Here is a 27,891-nt window from a genome sequence, read left to right as displayed (position 1 = left end):
AAGCTTCTTACTGAAAGTAATAGAGAATTCAAATTCAGATTCAATGCAGAGGTGATTAAATTTATTATAGTCAACAAAATTGAATTTATACGGAAACATTGTATTAATTAAAATTAATGTGCCTCTATGGATGTTTTCAGGGCTGTAAAATTTGGATATTATGGAGTAGGATCTGGCCAATCATTTTTGTTAAGAAATACTTCCAGTTCCTCAACTTTATTGCGTACAGAATATTATGTTGTATAAAATAATAGAAAATTTATTAACAATATTAGATTTAGATATACTGGTATCCGGTTTATCACCTACCACACTTACAATATAATTTATGTGGCCTGTATTGTCAAACATTCTGTTTGATCATCCTGGTTGGGAGATACTAATTCCTTTCTTATCTGAAAAAGCCTTCAAAAATAATAAGTTTGTTACTGTAGCATATAATTTTGATTTATTTCTTAACTGCAAGTATGACATACATTCATGAGAAATTGACTACTGGACTGTTGGAAAATATATAACTAAAATCAGAGCTAACAAATTAATGATATTTACCAATATTCACACAACTGATTGATATGGTATTAGTAAATATTCACGGATTCTCTAAAAACTCAATAAGTCAAATATTATTTTATTAGAAAAAGTATTTTTATAAAAGAATAATTATTTTTAAAAAAGTTATTGCTTTAAAATTAAAAACCAATAAAGAATACAAGTAATAATGGAAAGTGTTGTCGCCATGATATAGCACTGATTTGACATCAATTGACAGTAGTGAACTTCCCAAAACGAAAGTTAAGACATTAAAAAATAATTCATCCTTCACTTCCTTCTCAGAGTGCCTTATTTTAATTTAAAAATTATTTTTATGTAGGGGGTAAAAAAAATTTCAACATTTTTATGTTGCATTATTTTCTCTCTCTCTCTCTCTCTCTTTTCCTATGATTTTCCTCATCTCTCTTACATCAAAGACTGTAAATTGTATTTTATCTCTTACTGTTACAGCGTTACATTATTACTGGCCTATTTCTACTAGAGAAGTCTATGATCAATAAAGTATATTTTCTTATATATATATATTGTGATATTTGATATGTGATATTTTGTCACTTACCTTAGCAGTAAGACCTTCCATAAGTTCATTCAGATGTTTGTTCATGATTTGTGTATTAAGTCTGTCAAAGAGATCATCACCAGGTTTTTTGTTTTCCATAAACCTACCCAAGTTTTTAAACACCCGTTTTTCCACTGGTACTTCATTATAATACCTAAAAAATCAATGATAATATCAGGATGTACTTTTATTTAATAACTAATTGCTAATTATTAATGAGATACTTAGAAGTATACATATTACACTTACCTAATGGAATCTTTACCAAGAAAATCAAAGACTACAACAAATTCCTTATCATCTTTTTGCTCGTGAAGCTCTATGTGCTCTACTCTCAAAGAACAACAACCCACTGTATCAGCTTGATCTTCATCCTTTTCATTACCAGCTCTGAGGGCTAGCTTATCAATGAAGTACAAAGCTACAGCTCTCTGTCTCACTTTCATTTCCTTTGATTTCCAGTCCTAAAGAAAAAAGTAAATTGAACATACTTTACTATTTAACAGATTATGTTGGTCCTCCACACTCAAAGAATTAAAAAAATATATGCATACCTGTTGATACTCATTTCGAATCTTATTTATAGATTTATGCAATCTCCGTGCTGTCTCATATTTTTGCCAATCCTTTTCTCCCTTCAGTTTGGAACTAGGATTCAACATAATGTATTTGACTTGATTTTGTACATTTTCTGTCCAAGAAACCAACCATGTGACAGTATTTACATGACGGACTTCCTTCCACTTATGTCCAGGAGGAGGTTCTGGTATTTTGGAGTCCTTACTACAGTTAATTATGATATCTTCAGCATTGAGTCGTCTCTTCAGTTTGCCCATCTTGGGATGCTCACCCCGACCTATAAATTACAAAATGTTAATGAAAAGAAACAAATACACTGTTTTAATCACAAAAATATAACATTGCTGTGCAGCCTATACATAGTATATAGTGCGTTATTAGAGATATTGTCTTGATATAATGAATTAAAATGCACCAGAAGTATACAACCTAACTACAAATTTGGAAAAATATCTTATTCATCAACACAGTATTCAACACATTTTAGTATATGACAAAAGATTTTTTTTCAGTTTTTACTGTTTTATTTATAAATGAGAATGTTTAATATTTATGATAATATCTTCACTTTAATATTGTATGGATTTAAATAGACTGGCCTTGATAAAAACGTAAATCATTAAAACATCTATAAAATATTTGTAACTTTCATGTAAGCAAATTTTTAATGTAATCTCACAAAAATCTGAACCTTAAATATTTTCTTCACCTTAAAGTGTAGTTTCTGAAGGTTGAAAAATAAAAGCACTATATTGATGCCACATGAGCAATAGAAGAAATACATAAAAGCAAAAAGAAATTCAGTAATTTATACTGAACTTACCTCTGAAAAGACCAGGAGGTTCCAGCCTAAAGTTACCAATCTTTTCCTTGTGCCCATCAATAACACAAGTACCATATTCTTTGACTATAGCCTCATTCTTTTCCTTCAATGCCTTTTTCTCTTCCTTGGATCTGTTCCTATTTTTTTCTGCTACATCCATGAAATAGGCATGCATCTTTTTAAAATTGCACTTTTTCAGGTCAGTTATAAGGGCACGTTCATCATCTGTCATTACCTGTTGAATTCAAAGAAAAATATATTTAACTAAGCTGAACATTATATGCCAGTAGAAAACAGATGGATGATGTGAATACTGAAAGAGAAGCTTGAGTACTAGTAAAAACACTAAATCTAATTATCAAAAAAATTAAAACAAACCTTTCTCCAGTCTTTAAAAAAGTTTTTGTTAAATATTTCTTTGGTGGTGTAGTCATGATCCAACATCTTTGCATAGAATCCTGCAACTTCTTCAGCTTCTTCTGATAATTCCACTTCTTTTCCATCATAATAGAATTTGACATTCTTTGGTAGTCTCTCATAATCTGGGGCAAATACAGGCCCCTTGTGTTCCAAGAATGTCCATTTGACACCATCATCTTTCTTCTCCTCCTCCCACCTTAAAATTAATAATACCTTTTATTTAAAGTTAAAAATAGCATTTTTCTGATGTTAAATAGATACAAGATATATGGAATTAATAAGAATACAGAGCAAGTTTGCAGTCCAATGATTAGTTATTTATTAAAACTTACATTTACTTATAATAACGAAAATTTCATTATTAGGTAATTTGAAAGATTCCTATAAAGTAAAAACAAATTCAATTTACAAAAAAATGAGAGTGGTTTATATATCAAAATAACAAAACTGAAGAGGTGCAAATAAATATAAGGACAGTACCTTTTTATCACAGCTTTAGTTTTTTTCAAGTCATCAATTTGAATAATATTCTTTCTGTGTAGTATATCAGAAATTGAAGAATCATTTTTGATAAGTTTTGGATGAGTTGTTTTCAATTTAATTTTATATAAAACATTGTTTTTAAATTCGGATACATGTAAACAATTTATGCAACATTTAAATAGTTGTTGGTTTCTATATTCAAAACACAACTTTCTAAGCATAACAAAAGGTAGGAAAAATTATTACTATTTTAGTTTTTAGTATTTGTAATAACATTTCAAGAATAATATAACATAACCAAACTCATTCCACATTCAACAGCAATGGACACGGACACGAGGTAATGATGTCATGTGTCAATTATCAAAATCATGGCTTCGCGTCAGGTTAATACACAGTTGCCGCGGTTGCCAAATTTATTTACAGAAGATTTAGGGAAATATGCTGAATATTTTAACAAGAGCAGAAAAACTTCCAGCAATGCACCTGATGTCACAGATCAAACTCTTACAAGTTTTATTAAAATTTATGTCTACAGCAAGATAAAATTCGGAGATTTTCCCTCCCCGCACTGGGCATGATTAGTTTATACTATAGTGATTGTATAGTCGAAGTTATTAAAATTTGATCTGTGAGATTCAATGCGGCTATCAAAGAAATCTTCTTCTTGACTGTTTGCATCCACCCTGGACAATGACCTCCCCATGAGTTTTCCACTCTTCTGTTTTGTGCTATTTGATCCAGTTTCTCTCCACTTTTGCTTTGATGTGGTCTAGCAACCGTTTTTGTAGTCTTCATCTACTACAAGTGTGTTCACATGGTCTCAATGTATAAGGTTTCTCATCCGTCGAAGCAATAAATCTTATGATCTGAGAAATACTGTGAACCCAGTCGATACAATAGGACTATAGGTAGTAAATATATTGTTTTGTTTTATTTTAATCATCGTGTTTTTCTTTATGAGCATTGTTTGTTATGAGCAAGAATAAGCTAGTCTGAAACTTTATAAATAAAGTCTTAAATAAAGGGCAATTTTACGAAACCGATGATGAATTTATAAACAGAGTGAAGTTACAACTAACGAAAATCTAGATGGTGTTCCTACAGAAGTGAACATATCTTATCAGGATGTAAAAGTTACAAGCGGATTACCTTATTTTCACAATGGGGGACAAAATAAGTGGCAAAAGCACTAGTGAATGTATAGTTAATGACAAAATTCTCTGTATAATAATTGAGACAACAAAGCTATTTCGAAGCACATCGACTTGGTGGAAAAAGTAACAGGTTGAAATATTCATATTTCCCTTCATTTCCGTTTTTTTAGTGAGATATGTCCATTTTCTGATAACAATTCTAGAGAAGAACGAGTTGTATTAGACACCACCGATTAGGGTGGGTGGTGTGATTTTTATATCTTCAACAGAAACTGTGATTAACCTTACTCCATTTCTGAATATGCTATAATATCAACAGTTAAGAGGCATTCAGAGGGTACTTTTTTATCCTACACACCCAAGAAAGGAAAAGGTAGTTGTTTTAGTTTTTGGCGTTTATTCCATGGGAGATCCTTTTTCTCATAACCAAAGTAAGTCAGATATACTATAACAGCGAGAAAAACACAAGACTCTGGCCAACAGCCAAATAATACATGAGAGGTGTGTACACCCCACTAAACATCGTTTACGTTGAAAATTTGTAGAACAATTGGTTTTCCAGTTTATTGAAGATCATATTAGGGTCCGGCTTCAAGCAGCTATAATTGTGTAAAAAATATACTGAGTATTCAGGAACATATTGTTAAAGCGGAAACATCAACAAACTGAGAACGATGTAATGTTGCTGTTAAAAAGTTAATGATTATATTTATGCTTAATCACATCAGCATTATTTGCACTAAATGCTCCAATGATTTATACAATTATAGTGGATAAACACATGTGAGTAGAATTGACTACACTTATTTATTAAGTTTTATTTCATATTTTCCAATATGAACAGTTCCAATTAATTGTTTAAACTAAACCACGATCTATTACGTTATTAAATATAGTGATATAAAAATATCACGTATCATAAATGTTCTGGGATACAATCATTAACAAAATAACAGTGTGACTAGCGTAGGGTTAAATAAGCAAAAATACTCACCATTTCCAAACTTCCTGCTCTTCTTCGACCTTCTTCTTTTTCTTTGGACTATCAACTTCTGCCTTTTCTTTCTTTACTTGTTCTTTCTTTACAGCTTCCTTCTTAACCTTCTTGTCTTTTTTCTTGGTAGCCTTCTTTTTCGCCGGTTTATAATCCTCCTCTTCGTCCTCTTCATAATCTTCTTCATCATCGTAACTCCTTTTTTTCTTCTTTTTGGATTTTTCTTCCTTGATTTCCTTCTTCGGTTTTTTTCTAGCAGACAAAGGTAAATCATCGTCATCGTCTTCTTCATCTTTTATTTTCCTCTTATTTGACGTCACGCGAGCCGACTAAAAAGAGAGGAGGGGAGTCAATTTGGAAAGATTACTTATTATGGCAAATATTTAGACAAGAGCAAAGTTCAGAATTCAATAACTAAGCAAGTAACTCCACATTTTTTATCACCTCTTCGTTGAAAAAAAATTTCCACTTAAATGACTTTTAGACTACTCGAATAGAGCCAGACATGGTGAACAAGGCGGGTGTTTGTGTAAGTCACATCGAATAGTAAATCTCAATTATTGTTCTACTCTTATTCAGAAAATTAATTATGACTACTAATTAATAAAAACAAAGAAAGAACTTTTCCAGCAGATTTTTGCCGAGGAAATTTCTTAAGTCTTGGAGAACCAAAGTGTCTCCATTCCAATGACTGCTGCTTTGTTTCTGAGTGTAAAAGTTTTATCCATAGTAATAGCAAGACTTAAGAAGATTGCATATTTTTCAATGAACACTTTATTGTACGATGAACGCGATAATTCTATCCTTGCATACTTCTGGTTTTTAGGGATCCATTTCGCATTAATTTTTGTCATAGCCAAATTGACGTGAACTATATGGGGCGCATTCACATGAAATATTCAATGCCTTAGATAATATTTTTAATCCACTTTGACAGTCTGATAAAATCATATCTTCCCGATCGGTGTTCACCTTCAATGGAAAATTTGCCTATTTTAAATCTTGCAATCCAATCTCCCATTGTCACATACTAAGGAAAGTTATAGACAAGGGCATTAAGCATATGTTCTGCTTTATATTTTTTTTCTGCGGCTATAAAATAAAACTGAAGAGACTGATAATATTAACATATTAAAAAGTTTATGCGGACAAAAATATTTTTTACGAAGTAAAAAGTAAAAATTAAATTGTTAATATCTGTAATAAATGCATTAAAAGAATAATAATTATAGTATTTAAATTAAATATAAAACATCTAATAACTTTGAATTTTTTCGAAAATAAATAATTTAGAAGAATTTATCAAATACCCTTATTTCGACTTTAATACCTACTTAAATACTTTTAATACTTTTGATACAAAATCGTTTTTTTTTTAATAGTGTGTATAAATAAGATCTTATGAACAAAAGTATTAACGAAGGACCTGCCTCATGGCAACATCATGATAACTATGGGTTCAGTTGGTCACGGGACACGAGACCACGTGCTGCGCAAACTGTGTTAGATTTTCAACCGTTGTACTTAGAGATTTGAAACTTTGAACAAGGGTTCGTTATGTATTCTGCTTTAATGTGGTATTGGTAATAATGGGAATCTAAACAAATGAACAGAAACTTGATCTGAAAATAGATCTGACGAATTATATTTTTTATTTTCAAAGATCCGTCATTTTATTTATAATCAAAGTGAAGAGTACAATATTTTTTAGAGAATTACTATACAGTACGATACAGTATCACGATACAGACTAACCACTATAATTTATTCATCTGAATCAGTAGTGCTCTATACAAGCACTAGTTGTGTCCTCACACGTTAATGCAAAGTTGAGATCCACATTAATGATAGAGGTGTTAATGAAACCTTGTTCACTGCATTGATGTCAACTTACACTAACTTTGGTAACACTCTTATCTGCTAACATTTTTGAAATTACCTCTCTGTTAGTTCGAGCTGTACTTATTCTTGTTTTTCGGATTAACACACTTTCAAACAAATTCCTGTTGAATTTTGGATCTCTTCATTTATAAGCCTTTGAAGTATTCGCATGGTGTCTCATCGGTAATATTATTTTGTCATTTACTGCTTATAACAAGCGTACTTAATAATGTTACCTTAACTTAAATATAAATCATATTAATGTCTATTATTGAATAATATCAGTGCTAATTTGGAACTTTGTCTTCCATCTTGGATAGTTTTTGTTCTGTTATATCAAATTTTTTACAATACTGCTCTTTGAACATTTTATACCTTTTACAAAACTGACGGTTCTGTTTTTTCACCTTAATACTGAACATTTTGTATTTTTTAATCTGTATTGTTCATAAATTAAGCTGTTTCTCTCACTTTCAACTTATTATGTTGCATATCTTTTGTAAGGTAAACCATGTGCAAATTTTTTGTCTCTATGGATGTTTGCGTATTTAACTAATTTGTAGACGAACTGATGATGTGTATAAATTAACACACGAAACGTCTTTAATAAAAGGATATGAAGTAGCTGATATCCTTTATCTTGGCAATGAAATTGGTTTGAACCATTTGAATTGGTTATTTTTTTTTTTTTTGTAATCGACAAGCGCCAAAAAGACGTGTGAGCTGTGTAAGCTTAAGAGACTCGTATGTGAATACCAAGATGAAAACTGTGTTAGGGCTCACCATTAAAACACAAAATTAGAAATAATATGTACGAAAGAGAAAAGGACTTACAGTAGTAACCTAAAACCGGCAAGCATGAAAAAGAGGTGGCGATTAAAATTGGCGAGAATTTTTATTACATTCAGTTCAGTCTTAATAATAGTGATTTATATTATTAGACTACAAGCCCACAGGGCATTTTTAAGGAGTCTTTTGACCTAGCATGAATCACATATAAATCAATACTACAACATGTAATAACAAGACTACACAGCTAAGGTAAACTTACCACTCCAGGGGAGGGGGCATTTTGGTTAAACATTTTTGTACGTCATTTATAACTTAGGTAGGTAAAGATAATTCATAATGTCGTGGACCTGACGTAACCATTTAGTGACGTCGATCTACGAACAAAACAATTAGGCATTGCTAAAACCATGCAGTTCTCTTCAGTGCGTTATCGTAGCGAGACAGAGACGAACTAGTTTTTGCGTTAGTGAAATAGCTTTTATATTTTTATTTTTTAATTATTATTTTATTTTTTAATAATTATTTTTATTTATTAATTGATAACTTTGTATTTAACTTATTTCGTCTTAAAGCATAATACCAGCAGAAGTGGTTCTAATTTATTTAAACAATAATAATTGTTTTTAAACAAATTGTATAAATCAGGACAATTTTTTTTCGGTTTTTTGGATCATTCTGAATAAAAGAGGTTTATTTTATTTTTTCTAAAGTTGATCGTTTTCAACGTAAACAATTTAAAACTGAAAAAACACGAAAAATGATGATTTTTAAGGCTCAAAAACACAATTATTTTTGAATTCACCAAACCTTGTTCTATCAGTTTTTGATACTTTAATTTGGGCTTATTTGATTTTAAAACATTGTTTTTAGTTATTTGAGGCCCTTATCACAACCTAAAAATGGATTTATACAAAACTGTTTAATAAATAAGGACCACTTTTTGTATGGGCGACCTCTTAAACATTATTCTGCGGTATTTTATGAAAGTAATTATGCAAAAAATCTCATGGTAATGTTTTACCCAAGGAATTCGATTTTTTCGTCTCGTATTAACATATTTTGCTGAATTTAAAACAAAAATCCTATTATTTTTCTATCATACATTGATTTGTTATTTATTTATTTGTCTAGATTTTTTTCAGTTCTTAAAAGGTTTATTTATAAGCCAAATTAATGCAATGTAAATATTTTACATTTTTACACAGCAATTCTTATCGGCAGTGAAAACGGGAAAGTCGTAAATTTTTATTACATCTTTCAATGTGAGATAAAATAAAAATGCTGTGACTAACTGGAATGTTTAAGATTAGAGAAACATAATATGTCATGTTTATTGGAAATACTCGATATCATTAGCGCGTGCAAATCCTACCCTGACGGCTAATTTCCTATGAAATTAAAATGGTGCATGTTTTTAGGGTCCATTTATTTTTCGGTCATGCGTATTTACGAGGTTCACGAGGTTTTGAAACATTTCTAATATAAAAATAATTACTTGCGGCCTAATGCCGTACAAAAATATTGGTACCAGTAGCCGGGACAATCTTTGATTTTCGGACAATTTTGACCCCATTTTCGACAATTTGATACAGTACGACATTCATACACATAGTTTGTGCCGTACATATCGGCTGGTAAGGGGTGAGAAATCTAGGGCGCACCCCTTTATTTTTAAGTAGTACCAATGAGGTTATTTGAGCCAATATGAAACTCACTGATTAAAATTTATTTGCATAATATAATAAAATTTTTGGACATGCCGTACATTTTTCACGGTTGATGTGCTTATGAGAGGAAAATTAATTTCCCCTTTGATAAGTAGGATATCAAGATCAAAAATGTATGTACGGCATTGATATATTTTGACATCATTTATCAATAAAAACAAAATGCCGTACAAAAAAAATGGTTCTAAATGGTATTATAGTCCAGGTTGTGCGGCCGCCCCATAGGAAAAATGTTTCTGATTCGGTTTCTTTACGGATTCCTATTCAAACATCTCTTTAAACAAACAAAGGGTGTCATGCAAAATTTTTGGGAAGAAATGGTTTAAACAATTGTTTTAAATAAATTCCAAAAATAATCGGTTTTTGCACCGAGAAACATTTTTTAGGTTTCTTGGGTCATTTTACAATTAACACAAAAAAAGTCTCTTGTCATTTTTCTCTGAAGTTACTAGTTTTCAAGTTATATACAATTTAAAATCTCAAAAAAGCAAAAATACGCACTTTCGGGGCTGGAAAACTCATATGAAAATTATTATTTTTCAGGTCGCCAAGTGTATAAATTGAAGAATAGTTTTGAGAAGGTCTATTAAATTTGTTTTGTTCTCTTCATTACCAAGAAATGTCTCTTAAGATAATTAATATTAATAATAAACTGTATCTCTGTCCACTGATGCTTTTTCGTGCAACGCAAGGGTACGAGGTAGGGTACATTTTGTGGTGGAGGAAAGGGTCGATACTAAATTAATAATAACGTAGGAATAATGTTAAGAAAATGATAAATTGATTTAAAATGATATAAATAAAAAAATTAAAGAATATAATAGAAAACTAAGTCTAATGGGTTGTAAGTTGGAGAAATTTAATTTGCTAAAAATAATATTGAATATAATTTTCTGTAGGGTAGCTAGTTTACGACATACGGCGCGAAAACCATTCCCCCCTTTTTTGTGGCGACCCCACAAACTTAAACTTAAGCTTATACTTACTTTCCTAACACCTCAAAATAATAAGATTGCGTCCTCTAAGACCACCACAGGTAACTTTAAAAATATGTTCAATTTTCAAATTTTTGCTTTTTTTTTTTAAATTTGTTATTTGTACCATTTATTATAACCTGTTATGAATTAGTTTGATAGTTTTTAGTTATATTTTGTCAAAAAAGTAAAATAACTATCTTATCGAAAAAAACAACAATTCTATTCCCAAATACAGACAACTGTTTATAAACATTTGCAAGAACCATAACTTTTAGACGGCATAGTTGCCAAAAATTCTTTTACGCATCAAGTAATCATTTGGAATTGATGTCGTACATTTTTCAATGACCTCAACGAATAGGGGTTAAAATCAAGGCTTGTGCCCTAGATTTCTCACTTCAGTACCAGCCGATATGTATGACCCTGCAAAAAAAGTAATTTAAATAATGATCCGAAACTATGTGTATGAAAATGGGGTCAAAATTTTCCGAAAATCTAAGATTGTCCCTGCTACTGGTATGTACCAATATTTTTGTACAACATTAGGTCGCAGATCATTATTTTTGTATTACCTACTAGTGATGTAACAAATGTCAGTTTTTGAATATTCGCGAACGCGAATGCGAATATATGCCAACGACATTCGCGAATACGAATGCGAATATTCAGTTTTTTTTAATTTGGCAATTTTAATTGTCTCCGGCACTGCCGGCAGTCTCATTTACGTGAGGTGTGTAGTTAGATAAGTTCAGATAAATTTAGTAATTCAGCAATTTTCAGAACAATAAAATTATACAAATCATGTACTGTATTACATTACAGTGTAGTGTACATTATAATATGTATCTTGTTCCGAAAATTGCTGAATTAATAAATTTATCTGAACTTATCTAACTGAAGTCGAACTGTTTATGTTTGTTTGTTTAAACTCTTTAAATAAAAACACATAGACTATTTTTAGTTTGTAGTTTAATAATTCTTAGACTTTTTCAAGATGATTATCTAAAATTAAAAACTTTTGGATAATAAAAGTTTCAGAGAATATTTTTTTTTTGTTTGTTGTAAACAAACTGCATCATTTATTTTTTGTTTTCTAATTTTATAGTTTTCTAAGCTTGCAAAATAAAGTGAGTTTTCTTAATAAAAAAACTGAGAAGTGAATGGATTTTTATTTTATTAACCTAATCTTCAAAATATTTTTTTTTCTTATACATATTTATATTGCAATGTTGCAATATTGCGAATATGCAAAAATATGCGAATATTCGTTACATCACTATTACCTACCTAAGTTATAAATGCGGTACAAAAATGTTTGGCCAAGATACCCTCCCTTGAGTGATTTATCTTCCTATGTAGCCACCTGTACCGATAAAAATTGGCGGCATAGTTTCTAAAGATGTTATTACATTTTGTAGTATTGATTTATATGTGATTCATGCTGGGTCAAATGACCCCTTAAAAATGTCCCATGGGCTTGTAGACTATATTTCACTCAGATGCAAAAAAAATGCAACAGGGAAAATTGTGGTCGAAGTATTTCAGTTTTTTTTATTTTTAGCCCTATTTTGATGATTATTTTAGCACATAAAAATTTATAAATTTTAATTTAGTATCGTGAGTTTAGTATAGTGAGAAAATATTGTATTTGACTTATTATAACGGGTTAACCGAAAGGTGGTTTTTTATCCTAACTTTGAAACATCCTGTGGAATAATTCCGTTAGCGGATTTTCGTAAAACCTTGTTTTTCGGTTGCAACCATGTCTTCTAAATTTTATGTTTTTTGTATCATGTGAAAATATGGATTGGTTCATTTTTAGAAGCAAAATGACTTTTCGACTTTTCCTATTATTATCATTATCTTTTGTATTAATTTGTAATACGATGATGGTCTTTTTGGTGACTGATATCGAAGGAATGTCATATCGACATCCCAGAAGCACTGTATTTAAATAATGATTAAAAGCAACGACATGATCTGGGTTTTAATGAACAATGATAACAATAACAGAACATAAAAAAAACAACGTAAATGTAACTTAACCTAAGTACGCAAATAACAAAGAAAAACTACTAAAAAATAACTTAATACTTTGTATTGCCTCCCCTAGCCTCTATAACTACCGGTAAACGTCGGCTTATCTATGAGGATGCGAATATCATCTTGCTGGATGTTTTGCCATTCCTCTTTTAGAGCCACGCGAAGTTCGTTAATTGAGGCTGGTGCGACTTCGCGACCTCTAATATTTCTACCAAGCATGTCCCAAACGTGATCTATTGGGTTCAGATCTGGCGAACACGCTGGGCAGTTTATTTTATTAATACCAACATCCTCTAAATATTGCGTGACACACATTGCAGAGTGAGGTCGACATTATCTTGCATTAATAGAAAATCATCGCCGATATATTGAGAAAAGGTTACTACTTGATTCACTAAAATTTACACAATATACCGGTGTGCAGTCAAAGAACCCTCAATAAATACCAATTCAGTATGCGCCTGCGCCTCTCGGGATATGCCTGCCCATGTCCCATACCATCACCGAACCCCCTCCATGGCTAAGGCGGGGACTGATAGCGCACTCTGCAAATCTCTCTCCAGTTCGACGCTATAATAATTCTCTCCCATCTGATAAGTGAAGACAGTATCTCGATTCGTCCATAAAAAGAACATTACTCCATTGTCCTAAATTCCAATGTAAATGTTCCCTGGAAAATTATAGTCTAGCCACTCTGTGCCGCGGAAGTAATTTGAGCCTAGTTGCTGGTCTGCAACTTTGCAAACCAAATTCATGTAATCTTCGACCAACTGTAAATACACTTACATTATTGCCTCGAACCTCTTAAAGCTGATTTCTTGTTTGCAACGTTGTTAATGACGATCCCGCAAAGCGTTGTATAAAACGATCATCTAAAGCGGTAGTTTTGCGCTTCCTGCCACTTCCCGCTTTACGCTTGTTTGTTCCAGTTCGTATAAAACGTTCCACTACCCTTTGGATGGTAGAGCGATGAGTGTGTAGTACCCTGGCCACATATTCATAATTTCGCCCATCTTCAACCAGAGCAACGGCTTTCGCACAATCTTCGACACTAAGAACCATGATCAATCATAGGTAAACAAAATGTATGTGTCAATATGACATAATGATAACAGTCACAAAAGCCACCTCGTCGTATTACGAAATAACTCAAAATAAATTATAATTAAAAAATTCCTAAATTGTGGGTGGCATGTTCAATTGGCTCTAAAAATGAACCAAGGCATATTTTGACATGAAACAAACAACACAATGCTTAGGAGACATGGTTGCAACCGAAAAGTAAGGTTTTACGAAAATTCGCAAACGGAATTATTCCACAGGATGTTTCAAAGATAGGATAATAAAACCACGTTTTAATTAACCCCGTACAAAGTAAAATAAAATTTTATCAAAAGACTGACTATACCAAATTAAAATTTATAAATTTATACACAGTGTGCTAAAAAAATCATCAAAATAGGGCTAAAAATTGAAATACTTGCGTTTTTTTGCATCTGAGTGTAGTAAGCAAGAGTTAAACACTTATTTACAAGATAAAACAGTAAAAATATAGGATTTACTCACCAGTGGAATATCTTCGTCGCTGTCTTCTTCCTGTTTGATCTGTGGTTTCACATCGTCATCTTGCAATTGACTTTCATCATTCTGTGATTGACTGTCTTCCTCTTCCCCGGCAGAATAACCGGAAAAGTTTGATTCCTCGTGCTTTAAGCTAAAATCAACACTACTTGCTTGTGAGTGATCGGCCTGGACGCCTTCATCTGCTTCATCTTGGCTCGCAGGATCATCTTTTATTACTAACTTATCCTCGTCGTCGTCTGTGCTAAAGTTTGCTTCCTCTTTCACAGGAGATTCTTTCGGTTTCACGATTTCCTCAGACTCTACTTTTACCTTAGTATCTTCTTCTAAAAGAATCCCATTTTAAATGAAAATAATATGAAAACAGTTATTACAAGCACGGATTACTGTTTTATGAATGTAACTAATCTCTAAATTTCTCGTCCACCAATAGGAAGGTAAAAAATAAAAGAAGTGACTAACCGTTCACCTAAGAGGAAAAAATTATTTGAAGGTTCGTTAATAACATCTGTAAGCTTAAAATATATTTATAAAAAATGTTTTACCTATGATAAAGAATTTCGTCCAAATTAAAATGATTACGAATTGAATAACTGAATATCTTTATTACCGTTTCTTATCAGACAATAAACTAGTTTCTCCTCAGTAAATACTTAAAATACTTTAATGTTCAGGAAGTTGATAATTTTGCGAAACTTTTAAAACTGTTTTTATGCCTGATTGAATAATTATTTAAGAAATATTCATAAAATATTGTTATAAATCAACAATTCAATCAACAGTAGGTTAAAAATAGAAAAAATATGTCTAAAAATTAAAGATAGTTTTTTTAACGAACCTATATTTTTGGATAACGGTAACGATTCATAAAATTGTTCAATATATGCCATAACTACTAAAAATTTAACAAAATGTATAATCACTGTCAAAAGAATGTCAAAAACGTAACAACAAAATTTTATTGGTTCCGTGACTTAAAGGTCAGAAAGATTTTACTGTATCAATTGCCGCCAAGACGTAGAAAATTGGTGTAAAAAATGCGATTTATGTAATGGTAGAAAAGGCCCTAGAACAATAAGTCGTGTTAAAAGGCACAATATCTTTCCGTTTGAACGACTCGCAGTGGATATTCTCGATTCGGTTCCAATGACGGAGAGAGGGAACAAGTACTTAATGGTCACAATGGATTATTTTTCAAAATGGCCTGAAATTGTACCTCTTCCTAATCAAGAAGCGACTACAGTAGCAGAAGCATTCATAATGCACATATCAAGTCACGGAGTTCCTTTAGAGTTATATTCTGATCAAAGACGAAATTTTGAATCAGAAGTATGGCAATTATTAATAAAAATCTTGGGTATTAAGAAAACTCGCATTACGCCTATCCATCCACAATCAGACGGAATGGTCGAAAGACATGAACTGTTTGTTAATACCTTTCAATATTTGTGGCTGACAATCAGGGTTCAAAAGTTAAGATACTTTAACACCTCTATTCCTGTTAGCCTATATAAGTTCGAAACATAAATAAACGGGTTACTCTCCATCAATGATGATCACCGGAAGAGAAATGAAGCTTTCTCAAGATCTTATTTTCGGAAGATTGCCTCCCTGCGAAGAAGAACTTTCATCCCTGACGTACATCGAAAATTTGAAAGAAAAAGTTGGAAAACGTCTACGAATTTGATCGTAAAAGTTTGAAGCTACAAAGTGATGAAGCCAAGGTCAGGCTCGACATGCATGCTACTGGTATAACTTTCGATAGAGGTGACCCAATATGGTTATACAATCCCACACGTAGGAAAGGACTTTGTCCGAAACTTAAACGAAACTGGGAAGGCTCATATACCGTTCTTCAGAAAATAAACAACAAGGTAGTTCATATCGAGAGACTAGCCCCATACCATCGAACTGATTTACCCAGTTGACTTCAGTCGTTATCTGATAGACCAGTTATTGCATGGAATAACTATAATGGAAGGAGCAGTGTCACGAAAATGACGAAAAACATTTATCCCTTCTTCTTCTAATGGCGCTACAACCCTTTGTGAGTCTTGGCCTGCTTAACAATGTTCTTCCATTCTGCCCTGTCGGATACTTTCCTTCGCCACTGCCTGATGGTTTTAAGATCCCTCTCTACGTCGCGCGTCGTCTATACATCTTTTACAGCTCGATTATCTGGCATTCTTTCTAGATGACCAAGCCAGTTTAGTCTTTGTGACTTTACAAATCTGACAATATCTGCGCTCTGCATTAGTTCATCCAGCTCGTGGTTCATTTTAATTCTCCACGAACCATCGCTGCATTGGGTTGGTCCAAATATCTTCCTTAGTATTTTGCGCTCAAATATTCTCAGTTGATTTTCATCAATGGTTGAGAGGGTCCACGTTTCACATCCATATGTGACCACTGGTCTAATTACTGTTTTGCAGATTCTCAGCTTAGACTCACGATTCAGTAACTTACTATTCATTAAGTCTTTGTATGCATAAAAGCACTTATTACCGCTAAGAATCCGTGCTTGTATTTCTTGACTGATGTTGTTGTTGTCATTTATTATTGAGCCTATGTAGGGAAAAGTGGAGGCATATTCGTAGGTATGGTTGTCTACCTTCAGATTCTCATGTTCATTCGATTTTGTGCACTCCATATATTTTGTTTTGCTTTCATTTATATATAGACCAAACGTAGCAGCTTCTCGTTTCAGTTCTATAACTTTTTCGCTTAATACCCTTTTGTTGCGGCTTATTATCGCAACATCATCCGCATAAGCGCATATTTGCATAGATCTTGTATTAATACAGCCGTTTATATCCAGTTTTCTAACAACAGCTTCTAAAGTTAGATTAAAAAGTGTTGTTGATAAGGCATCCTCTTATCTAACTCCATTTTCAATATCAAAGGACTGCGTCATATCTCCATCTATTCTCACCATAGCTTTGGAACCCTCCAGAGTCATTCGTATAAGTTTAACCAACTTATTGGGTATCCCTAACATAGATAGTTGCTTTAACATCTTTTGTCGATCTACTCCATCAAACGCCTATTTGACATCGATATACAAGTTGTAAATAGGTATGTTATATTCTACACCTTTTTCATGTATACCTCTTAACATATGTATTTGGTCTATAGTTGACCTCTTTGGTCTGAAGCCACATTGGTATTCACCAATAATCTCCTCCGAAAACGATTCCAGGCGGCTGTATATAATTCCTGATAATATCTTGAAAAGATTTATCCCACATAGAAAAAATCCCCCGACGAAAAAGAAGAAGTAGTTCAAGAACATTCAAGATGACATAGAAAATTCATGAGAAGTCTAGTGAAGTTTGGAACGTCAGAAAATATACAGAGTGGCCCAAAAGTCTGGAAACGACCAATTATCTCGTAAATTGCTAGTCATAATTTTACAAAATTTGAGGTACACCTATTTTGTGATACGGAGATTCCATATTTGATATTTGCAATGTTGCCAGGTTTGCAGTTTCTCTTATATTATTAGTAACTTTATTTTTTTAAATTCATCACCCTGTATATTCAGTCATTATTGGAATCTCCTATTCAATACGAGTTCAACCATATGTAACACTTATGATTTTATGTAGTCTGGAGAGTCTTACCGCAAAAGACACGTCTGACCTTAAAATAATTCGCCAACGCACTATAGGTGCACAGCACTATAAGAAGAAGGAAAATCTTAAATACATAAAACAGTGCAAAATTGGTAGAAGTGCAAAAAAGGTAGAATTGAATGGCTTCCACGTTCACCTGATTTCAATCCTAAAGATTATTTTTATTTGGGATACTTGAAAAATTCAGTTTACAAAACTAAATCCAGCAATCTCGAATAATTTCTAGACAATCATGGAGAAATGTGGTAGACGCATTCTACCATCGATTAGGGTACTGTCAACTCACAAATGGAGCACATTTTGAACACTTGATAAAGTAACCATTATGTTAAAAAATATTGTAATCTATCAATTGTTACGTTTTAATGTCGTTGAAAATAGTTAGTATTAAAAAATTTATTGAGACAATTAGGCGTTGCCAGACTTCTGTTTTATGTATTTAAGATCTTCCAGACTACATAAAATCATAAGTCTTACATATGGTTGAACTCGTATTGAATAGGAGATTCCAATAATGACTGAATATACAGGGTGATGAATTTGAAAAACCAAAATTACTAATAATATAAGAGAAACGGCAAATCTTGTATATTTTAATACTTTTACAAAGGATTTTTTAATACTTTGGCAACTATTTCAACTTCGATCTCTGTCAATGATAATGACATGCAACGAAGTAAATTAGATGGACTGTAGAAAGCTAATAAAGAGACAATTGTAATTGAATGAGGAGTATGTATTAGTCAATATATGGCAGGGTGATATGTTGTTGAAGTGTTTATTTTGAATAGTAATTAAATTGTAATATTAAACATTTATAGGATTTTGAAAAATTGGTTATATTGGAATCAACAGTTAATGAAAGTATTGTTCTGAAGCTATTTTCTTGTGGCATTTTAAATTAATTACTATTATATATTATAAACTCCTGGACAAAATTAACGCACCACTTTAAATAATCTAAATATTTACAATATGAACACAAAATAAAACTAAGTTACATTGAAATAATAATAAACACCTACAAATAAGTCCAACATGTTTTTATCATGACCTTAATTTGCCTTATTGTTTCTTTAAAAATTTGTTTTTGTCGGAAATGCGTAACTAAGCTAGCATAACTCCAAATTTCAAAAAGAAAAAAATCAGTAAAGTAACACAATAAAATGCATCTGGGTCATCACTTATACCGTATAGGCCCTCCTCTACTTCTTATGACTGCGTTTATGCGTCGAAGCATGCTTGATATCAAATGTTTAACAAAAGTTTGCGGAATATTCTCCCATTCTTTAATAACGGCCTCAATGAGTTGGTTGTGATTGGCAATAGGGAGTCTACGACTTCAAATCTTTTTTTTTAGATAGTCCCATAGATGCTCTATAGGATTCATGTCCGGACTGGTAGGTGGCCACTCTAATAATGGAATATCAACATCATTTAGGTAGCCAATAACCTGTCGAGCCACATGAGGACGAGCGTTGTTTTGCAAGAATAAAAAATTAGGTCCAAGAAACGGAGCAAAAGGCATTACATGTTCTACAATAATGTTGTCTAAGTAATAATAGGCATTCATAGACTTCGTACGTATGGAGACCAACTCCGTACGAGCTTCAAAACAAATTTCCCCCCAAAACATATTAGAGCCACCACCCAAAGGTACTTTAAGAGAGATATTGCAGCTGGAAAATATTTCTCCTCGCCTTCGCCAGACACGCTCACGACCATCTGGAGCTTTTAGGCTTACTCTAGTCTCATCGGAGAAAAGTACTCGTTTCCAATCATCGATGGTCCAATTTTAATGCAATCTTGCAAAATTCAATCTCTGAACCCTGTGTTCTCTGGTAAGCAAGGGTTTTTTGGCCGGTTTTCTGTTGCTCAATTCTGCTTCATGTAAATGTCTTCTAACTGCTCGAGACGATATCGTGACATTTCGAACATCTGCTAGTTCATTTTTTAGCAAATTGCTATAGCAAGTTGTGACTCTCTTATCTCTGAGCGCACGTTGTCTCAAAAAATGATCATCAATTTGATTAGTGCAACGTTTTCGCCTTTGCCCTGGTCATCGATGGTACTACCCTGGTTTCATTATATCGCCTCACCTTGCGACTGATGCTGGAATGATGTCTTTCTAACAAACCTGCAACGTATCGAATTGAATATCCTTCATCTAGGAGAGTCGATGCTCGCACTGCCTCCTCCATCTACAAATTTCTTTGGCGGTTCATGCTTTATTCGATTGTTATGCAAATGAACTTCCAAACATGCATGTGATGAAAAATATCACAATAAAAAGCTTGTTTCTCACAATCACTTTGATTTAATCGGTACTTTTTATGAAAAGTTTAAGTCACTTTTAGTCTAAAACAAAGTTTAATACAAATTATTGTTAAAACAAGACTATTATTAGCTTACATAACAACTGTCACTGTCAAACAAGGTCCATAGGCAACTTGTTGTACAGTAAATTATCAATAAATAAAGATTATTGAGAAAAATATGAGTGGTGCGTTAATTTTGTCCAGGAGTTTATATTATTATATTACAATTTACTAATGTTTGTATTTTGAGAACGATTTCCGAAGTGGAAATTGAAACGTCAATAAACGTATTTTAACCTTTAATTGTGGCTTATTCCCATTTAAATAGTAATTAGTATGAAAGTATGTGTGGAACATTATGTAATCGGTTGTAGTTATGAAAGCTGGAAAGAATTTTTGTGTTAATTGGGTGTACAGAGTGTTATGGAATTAATTGTTAACTGATTTATGTAAGGCTAATTGCATTATGGAAAAACCAACAATGATGTATGAAAGAAAACATAATGAAGCAAAAACAATTTGCAAATGAATATTAGTAAAGTAAGTGATGAAATAATTGAAAAAATCTGAAAAGAAACCTAAGATCTCCAGAGCTCCAACCACAGACCACAGATGAATGTGTGACAAGTTATAATTAAAACTGATGAAAGGTCAGAGTATGTTTATGTAATATATACCACTGTGTAGTGTGTTACAGTTGTAAGAATTAATTGAAAGTTGAATTATTGGTTAATAATAAGGCCCTTTATGTTAAAAGACAACATTTCATCATCAGTGGCATTACAGCTCGTTATGAACCAAAGCCTTCTTCAGAACAATCTTACATTCGCCCCTGTCTCTGACAATTCTTCTCCATGCTTTAACTCCGATGGATTTTGGATCATCCTCTATATTATCTTCATACCTAATTTTTGGTCTTTCTCTGGCTCGTATTCCCACTGGTCTTCTTCGGTCGAAAATTTTTCTGATCGTTGCATCTTTATCTCACCTAATTACATGTCCTATCCATCGAAGGCGTGCTAATTTAATACATTTTACAACGTCAGGTTCCCCAAAACTTCTGCATAACTCAAAGTTGTAGCGCCTATACCACAAACCCTGTTCTTGGACTCCACCATATATTTTCCTTAGAATTTTTCTCTCAAAACGTTTAAGCAATTCTTGATCGTTCACTGTAAGTGACTACGTTTCTGACCCGTATGTTAACACTGGCCTTATAAGTGTTTTATATAAGGTAAGTTTAATTTTTCTGGGTAGTTTTGGGGCCACCTGATTTCTCAAGCCATAATAGCACTTATTGGCAAGCACTATTCTTCTTTTAATTTCTTCGCTGATATTGTTGTCTTTGGTCAGCAGCAAGCCCAGGTAGACGAAGGTGTCCACACCTACCAGTTCCAGATCATCAATTAATAGTCTAGGTATCTGGTTGCCTGATCTAGTACAATACATATGACAACAGACAACATTTAGTACCCAGAAAAATATTTGTATTGGTTGTGTGTGTGAAAAGGGTGTTACTATACCACTATCCAAAATGAAATTAAGCTTTTTTTTGTGTTTGGTTGAATCTTAAATGAATCATATAATAAACCAGGGATAATATTTATAAAAATGAATATTATGAGGGTTTTAACACAGAATAATAAACAAACAGAATGCCCACTCAGCTTGAAAAAATAAGTACGCGCATCTTGTTCCCGCAGACGGAATCAGCCATGTTTTAAACAGAACCAGTGCTGTTCAGTGACATTTTATTGATTATGGTTAAATTATTTCAAATGTACTAAATTATTAATCTCTAAAAATTTAAATTACAGTTATGTCGTAGCTTGTCACAAATATCTCAATTCAAGTCTATGTTTCCGTTTAAAATATGGCGAGCGCCTGCTGACAAACTTCAAAGGCGGCATCTGAGAGTGGGCATTCTGATTGTTATTTATTCTGTGGTTTTAGTATGATGTTGTGTGGTAAAAGTAGGTTGTTGAGATTACAAATAAAGAGGGGGGGGGTGTGTGATTAAGAAAAGTTGACCTATATACTTTAGATATTATTGGGAGCTGGTTTTAAGACAGATTAGGTATATTAGAAGGTATGTAAAAGGACAAAGAAGAAATGGTTAGAAAGAGATGTAAATAGGAGGAGAGTATACATACTTTCCAAGAAAAAAATACTTATCTTTTCAGCTCTTAATCATATAAAATAGTAATGAGACTCAAATAGTGATGTAAAAAAAATACCTACCCCTTACAAAGTAAAGGGTATTTGTCCAATACACATAGTACCAATTCCTCATTTTTAGAAATACTCATTACTTTTGATACAGATATCCAAGCTAGTACACTAATCAAAATACCTGGATGTCGGCAACACAAAACAAATTCTTTAATGTAATGTAATATAAAGACCAAAGAAAAAGTATATTACATTGTTGGTAAAAATTAACAACGCCTGCCGAAATGGGTGGCGATTTCTTTGGTATTTACACTATTTATTAATTGCAACTATAATATGAACCTACTGTTGAATGAAAACAAATGGAAGATGGTGCAGAAAAAGGATCTAATATTTCACTTTGTTAGTTTAAAATAAATGTTTGCTTTAAGCAAAATCAAATGAAACCTGAAAAAACCCACAGAGTTGATTAATGAAGTGGCAACAAGGTGTAACTCGACATACTAAATGTTTGAGAGACTACTTACATTATAGGAACCTTTGGCTTCAACAGTTGTTCTTTTGCTCAATACTATTAATCTTCAACTGAAGGAGAATGGACGATATTGAAAGAACTTTGCCGTATTTTAAAGCTTTTTTAAGCAGTTACTGTTGAAATGAGTGCAGAAAAGCAAGTAACCCTCTCCAAAGTTATACTTATTATGTTATTATAAAAGGACTACTTTCGTCTTTAGAACGAATTAAAGTGAAAGTATTTAGTCAAGCAGTATTTTTTTTAAAGAGCCAACAATTTAGACACTTATTTTTTCATCACAAAAAGTGACAAATTAGACCAAAGAAAAAGGTAGGTATTGATTTTTTTATAATGTGACGGACATGGATGTGATATGACTGACTTTTCCAAATCAAAGTGAAGGCCTCATGAAAAGGTTTTTATACATATGCACAAAGGATAATAGTGCTCTCCACAGAGGAAAGGTGCCCAAATATGACTAAGTATCAACAATATTTACTAAAATATAAAATAGATTTATTTTGTACAACTAGAGAAAGTATAAAATGTTACAATTTTGACTTATACATGCAAATCTAACAGATGGGGTATACATTTATCATAAAAAAAAAGTTTAAAATGTAATTTTGAAGCATATGGAAAGTTATTGGAAAGATCAACAGATATTTCAAACTGGCAAATTTTTTTAATATCATTTTGGCTAATGTTAAAGAGAAATATGTATTAAAGATACAAAATAATGTAGCATAATGAAACATTAAAAAGAGACCTAAATTGTAAATCTATAAATAACTGGAAACTAGTATTAGAACCTCTCTAGTAACTGTTACAAATTAACAACAATTAAGTTAAAAGTACTTACCCAAATCTTTTTCCTTTTCAGATTTTCTTTCTTTGTCCTTCCTATCTTTATCTCTAGAACTGGAATGATGTTTGTCTTTATCTCTCTCTTTATCCCTGTGCTTATCCTTTTCTCTGTTTTTATGCTTATCCCGGTCCTTATCCTTGTCTCGTCTCTCCTTATCCCGGTCCTTATCTTTGTCTCTTCTCTCCTTGTCTCTTTCTCTATCTTTGTCTCTGGAGCTACTCTTATGGTCTTTGTCTTTATCATGGGAACTTTTATGTTCTTTATCTTTGGATGATTTTTTATCATCTCTATGCCGATCTTTGCTCTTATCTTTGTCCCGGTGTCTGTCCTTCTCCTTATCTCTGTCACCTCTCTCCCGATCTTTTTCCCTTTCCTTATCGCGGTCCTTATCTTTACTAGAAGATTTGTGTGAACTGCTGTGACGATCTTTATCTTTCGAGCTGCTGTGGTGCCTATCTTTATCTTTATCCCTGCTAGAGCTCTTATGATCTTTACTTTTACTTTTTTCCTTATCTCGATCCTTTTCTCTATCCCTGTCCCTATCCTTATCCCTATGTTTATCTTTGTGCTCTGATTTGTGGCTCTTGTGTTTCTCGGAATAACCGTTTAGGCCATTCACATGGCTTGAATCACCGTTTTGCTCTTTGTTTGCCTATACAGACAGACAAAATTAATTAATACATTACTTAAAAATAAAATTTATAGAAAATTCATTAATTTTTATTTCACTAAATACACCATAACGTTGAAAATTACGAAAAAAACGTGGTTACATTTTGCAAGTACACACGCTTTCAAACACAAGTCAATACGTGGGACTTAGTTTCTGACGCCATTTTCGGACTTAGAAAATTTTCGCATCACGCTTTCATGCCACATATAAACTGGCTCTATTTTACAAAAATTGAGAATTTCGTAAAAGTACAAATGTAAAAAATAAAAAAACAAGTTTAAATATGTACTTACTGGACAAGATTTTTCTTCATTAACAGAGTTTTCGACTTCCATTCCGATACAGATTGCACTCAAGTTATAACTTAGTGGTTCCGAGACCGATCGGGAGATTGGAGATTGTCGGAGAAAGCAACAAGCAACGTTTTCGTCTAAGTGCTAAATTTCGCTTGTGCGCAGAATCGGTGGAAGGCAATAACCTTTCCGGCGCTATCATTTAAAACCTGCCTTTCCTTAATTACTAGTCAAGGTAAAATACGTCAAATCCTGGAGTTATCGTGCTAAAATGATATCAATATTTACCGTACTTCATCAAAGAAACCGTTTGTATATATAAATAAGTAATAAACATTAGGTGACACCTAATAAACTGAATAAAAGAACTACTCACATGATTGAGATGAGAGCAATCTCACATTATGTATGTGGATCTTATGTTTAACTTACTCGTAGTATACTATAATGGTCAATTGTTGTTTTGTAAAACAGGATTATTAAAAGCCTATTTTACAATTAAAATATCTTCTTTCCACACATTTAAATTCAGGTTGCCATTAATTTCTGGAATAAATTTGTAGTGGCATCTATCAGAAGAACAAAATAATATCAAACTTTTTTCATATACTGACATCTATCAGATATTTGCTCAAGTTCTCTTGGATATTTGACACACCATTGTAGGAAAATGTATAAAAGTAAATATAATTTTTAGGTTATGGTAGAAATTTGAAAATAAGAAAATGTTACTATTTAATTTTTAAAAATAACTATCATGATTAAAAACATTTTACAAAATGGACAAGTTACTTCACACAAATATAAAAACAGTAAGAAACTATCTTTAAGTTTTACGCATGTCTTTATATTTAAAAATATTTCAGGTTTCAAGATTACTATTTGATGGGGCCGTAAAACCAACAGAATTGTTAAATTTAGCCCTAAAAAAGGTCGAGGAAACTAAACAGGTAAATGCTTTTATATCTGTTACATCAGAACAAGCAAAACTTCAAGTGATTGAATCAGAAAACAGATATAAAGAGAAAAAACCTTTATCAGAGTTAGATGGTGTTGTGATAGCTGTAAAAGACAACTTCTGCACGGAGGATATAAATACAACATGCGCCTCGAATATGCTAGAAAATTTTGTACCATCATATAATGCTACAGTCTGTCAAAGACTTTTCGATGCTGGAGCAATCTTGATAGGAAAAACCAATTTGGATCAATTTGCTATGGGTTCTGCTACAATAGATTCCATATATGGGCCGACAAAAAATGTATGGAAATTAACTAGTGATGATTTTTATCTTGCTGGTGGCAGTAGTGGAGGGAGTGCAGTTGCAGTAGCTGCTGGTACTTGTTTTGCGTAAGTCACCAATAATTGTTGAATGATTTAATATATTAATACATTATTAGAGCTTTAGGTTCGGATACAGGTGGTTCTACAAGAAATCCAGCTTCATACTGTGGAATTGTTGGTTTGAAACCAACTTATGGATTGGTCTCACGTTTAGGACTCATTCCTTTGGTAAACTCAATGGATGTGCCAGGAATTCTGACAAGAACCATTGATGATGCTGTTTCAGTGCTTAATGTAATAGCCGGACATGATGAGAAAGATTCAACATCACTCACAAGACCTTATAGGAAAATAAGGTAATTTTAAATTATTTGTGGGCCTGTTTTTTACATATAATTAGGTTACGCAGCTCTGACGAAAACCAAGAGGGGAAGGTAGAGGTTTTATATTTCTTTAGTGGAACAAAGTGTTCTATCAGTAAATTATATCATAAAAAATGACCACCATACTATCAACTGTACCATTAAGAAACAGTTCCTCCCAATTTATACTTGCTAAATAATTATTTATTGAAAAGTAGTCACCATTTTTGAAATCATAAAAGTATTCCTCGTAATTCATAACATCAAAATTTTCTTCACACACTAGTTCAAAACTGATAGCTGTGTGATTTAAACTATTCTCAAAAATTTTATCTACTGCTGGAGTGGCATTAATAGATTCCAAATTACTAAAAACCAGGTCCAATGGGACTCCTTTGCTGTTCAAAATATCATTCTTTTGAAAAAAGGTATAGAAACTAAAGCAATTTGCTACAATACTTACAGTCATTTCCAGTGCCCGTCACTGTCAATCCCAACTCATCATTGCCCCATTTAGCTTGTGGTAGGTTGTAATCACCTACCAAGACAAACAAACTATCTGAAAAATTACTTTAAACATATTCAACAGTAGTTTCACAATGTCTTAAATAAGACTGAGAAGGTGATGGAGAAGGTATATATACACAGCCAATAAAAAAAGTTTTATTGGCTGTGTATATTTTTGAGTTTTAATTTTAAATGTTGGGTATAACTGATATATGTAAGAGTCAACAAGAGCAACTACGATTTTTTGAGTAGAAGGGCTCTTTTTAGCTGCGATTAATACACCACCTCCACGTGTCTTTAGAGTGTTTAACACCACTTCATGATCACATCTATAAATGTCATACTCTGGAACTCCCACTTCAGCATCAGAATAATCTGAATTCAACCAAGTCTCTGCAATAATTACTATATCATAGCAAGAACAACTCAAAGCTTGCTGGAAACTTTGTATTTTTGTTCTCATGCCCCCAGTGTTGAGATAGTAAACACATACATTTGATTTTGATTTCAATGAGTCATTTTTACTTATATCACGGTCTGATCTCCTCGATCTTGTTGAAAATTTTCAGACTGGCGTTTATTGCTAATTCAAAACTTTCTTAAAATTATGCCCTTAGGCTAAATATCCGGATTCGAAAAATCTTCCTTATCATCTGGATGGATGCTTATTTTAAAAGAGATGTTTTCACCTTT

General features: G+C 32.4%; 2 protein-coding genes across 5 annotated transcripts in view; one reads left to right on the top strand and one right to left on the bottom strand.

Annotated features, from left to right (window-relative positions):
• Top1 (DNA topoisomerase 1) overlaps positions 1-25,202 on the bottom strand; it is a 34,484-nt gene extending 9,282 nt beyond the window's left edge. The window contains exons 1-9 of one of the 3 annotated variants that reach the window (XM_072520708.1): positions 25,045-25,202; positions 24,073-24,730; positions 14,557-14,897; positions 5,571-5,899; positions 2,895-3,132; positions 2,517-2,751; positions 1,669-1,970; positions 1,364-1,578; positions 1,115-1,268 (exon numbers count right to left, since the gene is read on the bottom strand). In XM_072520708.1, the coding sequence (XP_072376809.1) occupies positions 1,115-1,268; positions 1,364-1,578; positions 1,669-1,970; positions 2,517-2,751; positions 2,895-3,132; positions 5,571-5,899; positions 14,557-14,897; positions 24,073-24,730; positions 25,045-25,086 (2,514 nt within the window). In that variant the 5' untranslated portion in view covers positions 25,087-25,202. Of the gene's footprint in view, positions 1-1,114; positions 1,269-1,363; positions 1,579-1,668; positions 1,971-2,516; positions 2,752-2,894; positions 3,133-3,416; positions 3,745-5,570; positions 5,900-14,556; positions 14,898-24,072; positions 24,731-25,044 lie in introns of those variants that run through there. The other 2 variants (XM_072520709.1, XM_072520710.1) reach the window with 2 other exon arrangements.
• A 533-nt stretch (positions 25,203-25,735) lies between these two features.
• Positions 25,736-27,891, top strand: part of GatA (glutamyl-tRNA(Gln) amidotransferase subunit A, mitochondrial) — a 28,801-nt gene continuing 26,645 nt past the window's right edge. For both annotated transcript variants that reach the window (XM_072520711.1, XM_072520712.1), the window contains exons 1-3: positions 25,736-25,856; positions 25,911-26,395; positions 26,446-26,685. In XM_072520711.1, the coding sequence (XP_072376812.1) occupies positions 25,824-25,856; positions 25,911-26,395; positions 26,446-26,685 (758 nt within the window). In that variant the 5' untranslated portion in view covers positions 25,736-25,823. The remainder of the gene's footprint in view (positions 25,857-25,910; positions 26,396-26,445; positions 26,686-27,891) is intronic.

The sequence above is a fragment of the Diabrotica undecimpunctata genome, chromosome 1 (genome assembly GCF_040954645.1).
Source record: "Diabrotica undecimpunctata isolate CICGRU chromosome 1, icDiaUnde3, whole genome shotgun sequence".
Classification (NCBI taxonomy): Eukaryota; Metazoa; Arthropoda; class Insecta; order Coleoptera; family Chrysomelidae; genus Diabrotica; species Diabrotica undecimpunctata.
This window is presented reverse-complemented; position numbering and strand designations above follow the sequence as displayed.